This window comes from Bison bison, unplaced genomic scaffold (genome assembly GCF_000754665.1).
Source record: "Bison bison bison isolate TAMUID 2011002044 unplaced genomic scaffold, Bison_UMD1.0 scf7180017864198, whole genome shotgun sequence".
NCBI classification, from domain to species: domain Eukaryota; kingdom Metazoa; phylum Chordata; class Mammalia; order Artiodactyla; family Bovidae; genus Bison; species Bison bison.
Window position 1 is genome coordinate 4,931,483 of NW_011494770.1, and position 10,635 is coordinate 4,942,117.

The 10,635-nt window shown below is 38.2% G+C and overlaps 1 protein-coding gene across 3 annotated transcripts in view; it reads right to left on the reverse strand.

The window, feature by feature from the left end:
• The window catches only part of PDE7B (phosphodiesterase 7B), a 352,599-nt gene that overhangs the window by 49,203 nt on the left and 292,761 nt on the right, over positions 1–10,635 (reverse strand). For all 3 annotated transcript variants that reach the window (XM_010844247.1, XM_010844246.1, XM_010844248.1), the window contains 2 exons: positions 3,476–3,627; positions 1,103–1,166 (listed from right to left, as the gene is read on the reverse strand). In XM_010844247.1, coding sequence (XP_010842549.1) covers positions 1,103–1,166; positions 3,476–3,627 — 216 coding nt within the window. The remainder of the gene's footprint in view (positions 1–1,102; positions 1,167–3,475; positions 3,628–10,635) is intronic.

A 10,635-nucleotide genomic window follows, 5' to 3' on the forward strand; every position in this document is an offset into this window, starting at 1 on the left:
ATCTCACGGACAGAGGAGCCTGGAGGGTTACAGTCCATAGGGTCACAAAGAGTCAGACACTGCTGAAGAGACTTAGCACGCATGCACACAAAGCTCAGTTTCAGGGTCTGAGGCTGTATCTCTCTCCACTACATGTTGTTCGTCAGGAATAGAATGGTGAGGAAAATCTTCTGTAATGACTTAAAACACAAGCCTGGTATATGATGAGTGTGTGCGTGCTAAGTCACTTCAGTCGTGTCCGACTCTGTGCAACACTACGGACTGTAACACACCAGGCTCCTCTGACAATGGGATTCTCCAAGCAAGAATACTGGAGTGGGTTGCCATGTCCTCCTCCAGGGAATCTTCCCAACCCAGGGATCAAACCCTTGTCTCTTATGTCTCCTGCATTGGCAGGTGGGTTCTTTACCACTGGCACCACCTGGGAAGGCCATGGTAGATGATGGTTAGCATTAAATGTGATGTCTTTTACTGATTCCCTATTATCAGATTTGTTCGATGGGCAGTTAAAAATACAATAGGATCTTATTATTTGCTTAAGAGAAACCTCTATAGGCACAAGAATTTAAAAAGTGGAGCCAATAAGAATTTTACTTTTCCCTTCAGCTGCAATCTAAGCTTCTGTACTCTATCCTCAGCAATTATTTTCTTCTCATGATGCCAAGCATATCTGAACAATACTTGCAATGGAGCAGACTCACTCACTTAATAAAAGTGCAAAACCATTGGCTCCAGTAAGAGTCAGGACGGATCAGATATGCCTTTATGTTTCTAGTTTTCATCAACTAAGAACGAATGACCTCCTTTTGCATGTGGCTGAAGTATTACGCAAGGAAAGATCTAATCTGTGCTTTTTAAATGCTTTTGGAGTCATCAAGACCAGAAGGAAATTGTATTAAGATTTGAAGTCCAAATTCAACCCTTATTCTTCATCTGAACGAATTTCCCTTTGCCCTGGCCCTTCTAGGATGGCTGTAGATTTATGAACGTGGGAAAAGAAAGAAGTAAAGAATAACAGTGTTTAAAAATAAATTTTGTTTTTCACAAAATTAATCCCATTTTATGGTGTGTATTTTAGTGAAAATTCTTTTGGGTGACTTACCGTTTGTCAAGCGATCAAACAAGAAAATGTCAAAGTCCCACATTCCCACTTTGGAGAGCATGTGCTGAAAAGGCAAACAAAAAACACCACTCAGATGAATCATATTGGAGACCCAAACATTTACTTTGAGACACAGTGAATTAAAGAATTAAACAGTTGAAAATAGTAGCCTACTACTATCTATGTACAACTGGTTTGTAGTAAAACAAATCTTACTCCACTCCCTAATAATCACAGTGTTGAAGGGATAGGTTCTGGAATCAGACTGCCACATCCCATGACAGCCGCATGTCTTACTGGCTGTGGTACCTTGGGTAAATTGCTTAGCCTCTCTGTATTTCAGTTTTCTAATACATTACCATATGCAAAATAGATAGCCAATGGTAATTTGCTGTATGATTCAGGGAACTCAAACCCCTAGAGTGGTGGGATGGGAAGGGAGGTGGGAGGGGGGTGTAAGTGGGAGGGACCATCACCCATTATACCTATGGCTGATTCGTGTTGATGTTTGGCAGAAACCAACACAATGCTGTAAAGCAATTATCTAAAAGAAAAATAAAAAAAGAAACTATAGCTGATAATACTATTGCTTTGGAGGGCTGTTGTGAAGATTAAATAAGGCAATATACGTAAAGAGCTTAGAGCAGTGCATGTACACAGTACAACACACATGATAGATACAATTTTAACAGCTAAAATTGTAGTTAAAATTTTTAAATTGTTAAAATTGTAGTTTTATAGTCTCTACCTAGGGGAGGAGGTTTACAGTAAAGTTAAAAAAAAAAAAAAGAAATCTAGATGATTGATGAGCAAATTACTCTGCTCAGTGTGGACTAAATGTGAAATTAACCACTGTTACAGACAGGAAACTGAAGCGTAGGCAATTGAAAATATTGGGTAATTTAAAGACCTATCGTCCAATGTAGACTACTGAATAATCTTCCATTGCATGAATTATACCACGCTTCGCTTATCCATTCATTTCCTGGCACACATACGGGTTGTTTCCTCCTTTTGGGTCTTGTGAATAATGTTGCTATGAGTGTAGGTGTACAAATATCTGATTCAGTCCCTGTTTTCAAACCTTTGGTTATGTCTTTTTTTTCTTTGTGCTGTGCAGCATTTGGGATCTTATTAATAGTTCCCTGATCAGGGATCAAACCCGTGCCCCTTGCTTTGGGAGCACAGAGTCTTAGCCACTGGCCCACCTTTCTTTTGAACAATACCTCCTGCTTAGAGTTAGATGGTGTCAGAGTTGTAGTCGCTGACTCTACCCTCACTGTAGCTCCAGTGGCTGCCTTCCTCTCTTCTCATGGGCTCTGCTTCTGCTAAGGACCAGCTCTTTCCCCACCTCCCGTTGAGTGGTCTCCCCGTGTTTTATGATAAAATCCAAAGGCCTCATCATGGCACACAAAGACTTCACAACAGCATCAGGAAATAAAGGGACAGTAGGTTTTGGGTGAAGTCCAGTTTAAGTGCTCTTTTAATCCAGGTCACCCAGTTCTAAAGGCAGAGCTAAATTTGATCTCTGATATCCCGATTTCCAGCCTGTTGGTTCTTCCTATATCTCAGTGTCGTCTTTCTTGGGAGATGGCTGCTGAGAGGCGTGGCATCCATGAGAACGCTGTCAGATGCTCCAGTGCTGGGAGCTTAGCTTTGCTCTCCTTCTGGAGCTTCTCTGGTGGTTCAGAGAGTAAAGAAGCTGCCTGCAAGGCAGGAGCCTTGGGTTTGATCCTTGGGTAAGAAAGATCTCCTGGAGAAGGGAATGGCTACCCACTTCACTATTCTTTCCTGGCTCCTGCCTTGCAGGAAGATTCTTTACACTCTGAGCCACCAGAGTGGATTGCAAAGACCCCATGGACTGCAGCCCACCAGGCTTCTCTGTTTATGAGATTTTTCCAGACAAGGATACTGGAGTGGGTTGCCATTTCCTTCTCCAGGAAATTTTCCCAACCCAGGGATCGAAACCAGGTCTTCTGCACTGCAGGCAGATTCTTTACCAACTGAGCTACAAGGGAAACCCTTGTTTTCCTAAGTGTTGTGCAAAAATGTTTTGCACATTTATAAAAATAAAAATAGCTAGCATGTGCTAGATATGAGTCTATTAAGCATGTAAACATGCTTTACTTTATTTGGTCTTTGTGCCACCCCTATGAGGAGAGTGCTTCTATTAACCTCACTTTATATTAATATATAAGGGAAAAGCCCAGATGTGTTGAGTAACTATTGAGAGGCACAGAGCTCCTCAGGGCCCCGAAGTAGGACTTAAAGTGAGGTGCTACCAGTGGAGGTAGGGGAGGTGGGAGGGTGGGGGGAGGCACATCCTCTTAGCCACTGGGCTGGTACGAAGTGACCGAGGGGTAACTAGCTCACCCTTGCTTGTCCAAGGTAGTCTTCATCCAACAGGTGGAGAGGGGCTTGTGGTATAATTCCACGAAGCAGCCTTGATGCATGGAAGTATCTCTGAAAGCTTAACAGTCTTTTCACCTTTTTCTTGGTGCCAATTTCCCCTGAGTGTGTTGTATCTGTGGAAAGCAATCAAATTCCGAAGTTATACATTTAAAAAGCCCTATTTTCTCCACTCTGTAAAAATAGAGTGCATTATAAAGGAGAGAATCCCAAGAGATGCTCTCAACGCTTTCTTAAATAGAGACCATGTAACTCTGCATTTGAAATTCTTTTAGAACAAGAAGGATATTTCTGATATGTTACATTCATTAAAAGGAGATATTTCTGACTAATTTTGGAAGACATGAATGTGAATTAAAAACCTCATTTTCTTAACAACGTTAGTAAACTTAGTAAATTTACACACTTCTGTATGCAGAACAGTTAAAGAACAGTCATGCTTTTTTATTCTTCTATATTGGAATGGAGGTTCCAGAATTTAGAACAGGTTCTCATCCTACAGGCTCTGTAGTCTGATGAAATCCGTCACCTGAATTAGAAGAGTTGAGAATACACTAGCTTGGACACGAGGAAAGGTTTCCTAATGTCCCAGGAACATCGTCAGCAAAGGAATTAAAACTCTCAGCACAAGAGTGACCTAGATTCTCATGACATGAAGCAAAAAGGGTGTTTATTTTCTGATAGAGTATATTCTCTTTCACTGGTGGCCATAAAAATCTGATCCTGTCAGTAGAGATCTTTTAATACTTCTGTCACATGTGCCTTTTAAAACTTGACTGTTGACTGTCCAGAAATACTCCAAGCACATTATTTGAATGTCTGTCAAGGTAGGTCTCATCTCAGATGAAATTCAATGAATCACTCAGCCACATGAGTGATGTCTGCTGCCAAATTTAGATCTGGAGTCAACTGAATGGTCCTAGTAGGAAAACATACAGTTCATACATAAAGAAATTTTGGTTCCCCTCATGCCTCTTCCCATGTCCCCTTTTCCTCTATAGAACTCAAAATCACAGTGGATATTGGAAGAGAGGAATAGATGGAAAATGACCCTTTTACAATGTGGCGCTCCCCAAGGTCAGGGGATGACCAAAATCAGAAAGTTACTTGGGTTTATTATGCATGCAAAGACTTAACTCAGGGCACACAACACCCACTGCTTTTTGGAAATGCCACCTGATTTAAAATTCTTTTTATTTTCAATTGGTTTTAGATTTCATGTGTGGGGAGATGTAAACAAGACCATAAGGAGATAAGAGCAGTAAACTGAAGTTGGGAGCTTAGGTGCACATCAATATTGAATGTGGGCTCAGTTCTACTGATAGGTTCTCACTCATTTCTGTTTATCAATCAAAGTACAGGTTAAAGAGGTTCATTCGTTAAAAAATGTTTTGAGGTAATTTTCTGATGGTCCAGTGGTTGGGATTTGGCATTTTCACTGGCAAGGTCTGGTTTGATCCCTGGTTGGGGAAATAAGATCCTGCAACGAGTAGAATGAGGCCGCAAAAAAAAAAAAAAATGTTTTGAGTGTTACTAAATGTTACTAAGGGACAGGCACTGTTCCAGATGCTTGGTGAGATCTTTCAGTTCTAGGTCCTCTAGTGAGCAAAACAAAGACCCCCATCTTCAAGAAGCTTGCATTCTAGCCAAGGGAGATATAAAATAAGCAATAAACAAAAAAGAAGTAATTTATAAAAATGAGTTAGAAGCTGGTATGTGCAATGGGGGAAGAAAGGAAAGCAAGGGACAAAGGATCAGGAGTTCTGTGTTGGGATAGCCAAGGTTGCCCTCATTAGAGGCTACGATTTGATCAAAACTTGGAGTACATGAAGGAGCTGACCAAGCAGGTATCTGGGGAAAAGCCTTTCTTACAGAGGTACCAGCTCAACTAATTCCAAAGTGGGAGTGAGGCTGGGATGCTGGCATGTAGAGAGAGAGAAAAAGAGGAGAAAGAGATGTGTTCATAGAGCAAAGTGGAGGTGTGTGTGAGAATTTTACTCTGAAAGCCATTGTAACAACTTGGGCTCTACTCTCAGTAAAACATGGAACCACTGCAAAGTTTTGAGAGGAAGAGTAATATGGAAACACAGCATTTAAAAAGGGTCACTGTGGCCTCTGTATTAAGAAAAGATTGTAGCAGCAAACTTTTGATGCAGTGAGATCTGTTACAGCCCTACTGGAATAATCTTGGCAAGAAATGATGATTTGGTTAGACCATAGGGGTAGCCATGGAGAGAGTTGACATGGGGGGATTCTGAATACATTTTGAATATATTTTCAAGTTTTTGGCCTGAATAACTGGGGGAATGGAGCTGCCATCATCTGAGATGGGGAAGGCTGCAGATGGAACAGGTGTGGGGTGGATTTCAGCTTGATAGGTGTTGAATTTGGATGTCTATTGGAAATTCAGGTGAAGATGTCTAGTAGAAATAAGTGGATATAAAATCCAGAGCTTGGGGGAGAAGACTGGGTTTGAGAAATACATTTGGGAGTGGTCAGATGAGATTAACCTAGGGACTGTGAGTGCAGCACTCACAGTCAAAGTTCATTGAACTGTGCCCTTAAACAAGCACATTTTGTTGTGTGCTTATAAGCAACAATATCCAGTAGCTACAAGCACATTTAGCATGCACATTTTGTTATTTAAATAGAATTTATCGCTAAAAGGAGCCCGATAACCTTGGTGCAATGTGTGAACCTAAGACTGGGGCAGGCAGAGTACAAGATGAACTGTGACTTCTTGTAATGCCGAAAAATAAGGGAGAGTTCAAAAAATGACGGGCTCGTAGAAAAATGACAGAGGAGACAATGTGAAGGGGGTCTTTCTGAGCAAATATGCAAAAATTTGAAACTCAGCATGAATAACAGGAGAGTGGATTATAAATCACTGACTAAAAAAAAAAAGACTCCACCAGCCCATAGTAAGGACGTGCGTAAATAAGTAAATAAGGGAAGAGAAAGCTCTGACCAATAAGGTGGAAGAAACAATGAGTTATTAGTAATAGCAACCTTTATAGTAATAACTGATTCAGGCCAAAATCATTAATAGATAATAAAATTAAGTACAAGTTTAAAAAGCAACAGGATAATTACATAGTATCAAAGTACCTTTTCACAGGTGACATTAATCCAAAAGGAAAACATGGATAGTTTTCTAGTGGACAAATGTATAGGAGGTACCATCTTCACTAACTATTCAACTTCAGCATCACTTGTCATAGGAGGAGCTGATATCTTACTCTGCCTGACGTAATTCACTGAGGACACAACATCACCTGTGCAGTGGTCCTGCCCCGAGGTACATCCCACCCCTCCAAAGAGGTAACATCAGGAAAACCCAAACTGAAGCATATTCTTCAAGTAAACAATCTGTCCGAACTCTTTTAAAAAATTAATTAATTGGAGAATAACTGCTTTACAATATTGTGTTGGCTTTTGCCATACAGCAACACAAATCAGCCACAGGTATATACATGCCCCTGCTTAAACTCTTAAAAAATATCAACTTCATAAAAGACAAAGAGAACCCAGGTATTGTTTCATAATAATGGATACACAGATAACAGTGTGCTTAATGCAATGCACGGCTCTGAACTGGATCCTGGATCAAAAAAAACAATTCCATAAATGACATTAGTAGGACAATTTCTAAAACTGGGATATGGACTTCTATATGAGATAATAATATCCTATCTATAAATGCCTTGACTTTGACAATTGAACTGTGGTTACATGGAAGAATCCCTTGTTCTTAGAAAATACATGTTGAAATATTTAGGGATAAAGGGGCATGATGTGTACAACAACTTCTCAAGTGATTATGAAGAAAGTAGCAGCGAGGCAAATAAAGCAAAATACAACTGGTGCATCTGGGTAAAGGGACTACGAATGTTCTTTGTTTCATTTGCACAAATTCCCTATAATTCTGACATTATTATATAATAAAGAGTCTAAGAAGAGAAAGAATGGGAAGGGACAAATCTGACATAATGACATGGAGTATATTCAGCTTTCAAGGAGTTTTGCCACGTTTGGGAGCAAAGAAATGTGGTGATATTTCTAAAAAAAAAAAAAAAAGAAATGTGGTGATATTTCTATATTGAACTATATAGAATGAAATAAAGTGTGTTGGTAAATAAATGAAATTAATTATTTCTGTGTTACGTATAAACCTGAAAGGAAATATCCGTACAGTGGTCTCTTCCTTTTTTTGGTAGTCTATGAAAATCCTCCCATTCTAAAATACTAGAAGAAAATCTCCCTTGTGGCTGATAGCATGCCTGTGTTTATATAATAGAATCAGAAGCAAACAATTTAAGCTTGGATTATGGAAATATGACACAAACGTAGCAAATTGAAATTATGGATTGTTTCTTGGTAAACTTCCATTCACCTTTCCATGTGAGATATTTTAAGTGGATTCGTAGCTTGTTACATAGATAATGACACTTGTTACATACAGTAAATACAGGTGGTAAGAGATAATTTCTGGTCACCAAAATTATCATTTTGACTAAAATATTGCTAATCTCCTGTTGCTATGAGCTGAGAAGCCATTTTTGCCTTAAAGAAAAGAGGAAAACAGCAAGACTCTCTCATTTTTTTACCCTTGTAGTCAAAATGGTGATAGTCTATTAACATGACAATGTGGATCTCTTTCAATTTTTATTTTCATTTTTGATATTTTTTGTTCTTAATTTTTATTTTGAAAATATTATGTTAAAAATAAAATATCTTAATTACTAAATTATTTGGTACCTTCTAAAATTTTGCAGCTGAGGTAAGGGCCTCACTTGCCCCAGCCTAGTTTTGGCCCTGTCTTGCATCTTTGCAGCAGAAGCTCAAATAATGTGAAAAATGTTAAATATTAAAATAAATCTATACATAAAACCTTCTCATAGTTAATTTTTTATGGTAGTGTGTAGGTTAAAAAATACATTAATAGCATATAACATCATTCATCATGATGTTGAATGTTTTGAATGTTGATGTCAATGTTTTGGAATCATTTGGTTTAATGTGTATTCTTTATTTGTGCAAATTCTTACTTACTGTCTGAGATGGGCAGGTAGGTATCTGCCAAGATACAGTATTTGTTGGTGGCCAATATTTTCTAAAATACAAAGGCATGTCATAAGTATCCATATAGCACTGCTCTCTGAGTTCTTTAATATATGAGAGAATAATTCAGAAGTGATACTGGGTGAACATTTATGAAAATGATAAAGTTTCATTTTCTTACATGAGGACATTCATAAAGCTAAATGAAAAAAATCTTTAAGGTAGCTCTCTTGAAGAGATTCAATAATGAAAGAAAATAAATTTATTTTAAAATAATGTTAATAACTTATTTATCAACTGTCATTTAGGGAGCACTTTGTGCTGTGAGATAATAGAATAGAAAACTAGGATATAAACTGAAAGTATAGTTGGGAGAAAAAATTCATATAAAGAACAACCTGTGAATAAATCACCATGCTGTATAATAATCCTAGGCATTGGCTTTGGAAGCGTTGATATGTGTTATACTGTTATTAAATAAGACCTGAAACATTTATTTCCAAAAGGACTTTCAGTGAGTAGCATATTTTTGTTTTGATTATTAGGAGTACAGTGATAGGCATTTCTGGACAGAAATTTAAATGATTGGCTAGGCTAAATTTGGAAGATAGCTTCATTAAAATCAGGCTTCCCTGGTGGCTCAGATGGTAGGTAGAGACTCTGCCTGCAGTGCAGGACACCTGAGTTCGATCCCTAGGTTGAGAAGATACCTTGGAGAAGGGAACAGAAACCCACTCCAGGATTCTTGCCTGAAGAATCCCCATGGACAGAGGAGCCTGGCGGGCTACAGTCCATGGGGTCGCAAGGAGTTGGACACGACACTTTCAGTTAAAATCAGCTTGCAAAATTTTAAAGAATCTTAACAAAATGTGTAATAATAAAATACTGGGTTTATTTAATACTTCTATAGAATTAAAAAACTTGATTTAAAGGCATTCACAGCTATCCTAATGGTGCTTTCTGTTTGGATTTTGTAGTTTAATGGGCTATGGGTCCCCATATTCTCATTTGGAAGTTACAAAACATTGCTCCAGAAGGTCTCACTGCCTAATCTATGTACGCGTTGACTCTGACTGTGAAAGTCGTTTTCTGCTTGCTTGTTCTCTTACAAATTTCACAAATTGTACATATTAACACATTTCTGCACTATTTAGACACTAATTTTAGGGTTATGAAGTTTATATTGGCACTGCTCATATGGTAATTTTCAAATTTCACAAGCTGGGATTGGCTTAAGTGCAAAAAAATGTTAATAAAAATTATTTTCATTTTGAGTACCTTCTCTATGGCATCTTCTCTTTACAGGGGCTGATACATTTTGGTACTAGGAGAAATCTTAAACCTAGAAATAATATCTGGGGTTAAAAAAAGCTATAAGTTCACCTATATGATGAGGGTGTTTCTGTCAACTGTATACATAGTTCCTCCAACAATGTCTGTATCCACTATTAGGTTTAAAAAGCCCATTTGGGTTTTCCACACCATCTTACAGAAAAACTTGAACGGCCTTTTTGGCCAACCCAATATTTCCAGAATTTGAATAATTAGTAATTGGTACAGAGGTAGCTCAGGTGGTTCTGAGAACAAAGAATGCTTTATGTTTAAGTGGGAACTTGCTTCTAGCAAACATGGAGACTTGACTTCATAAATTTAACATCAATACTTTCAGAGAACTAATTCTACTGAATATTTAAAATAATATTATTAATAAATTACATAATCTGATAATTTTTGTACTAATAAGTGAGAAATAGATTTAAGGCCCTAGATCTGATAGACAGAGTGCCTGATGAACTATGGAATGAGGTTTGTGACATTGTATAGGAGACAGGGATCAAGACCATCCCCATGGAAAAGAAATGCAAAAAAGCAAAATGGCTGTCTGGGGAGGCCTTACAAATAGCTGTGAAAAGAAGAGAAGCGAAAAGCAAAGGAGAAAAGGAAAGATATAAACATCTGAATGCAGAGTTCCAAAGAATAGCAAGAAGAGATAAGAAAGCCTTCTTCAGCGATCAATGCAAAGAAATAGAGGAAAACAACAGAATGGGAAAGACTAGGGACTG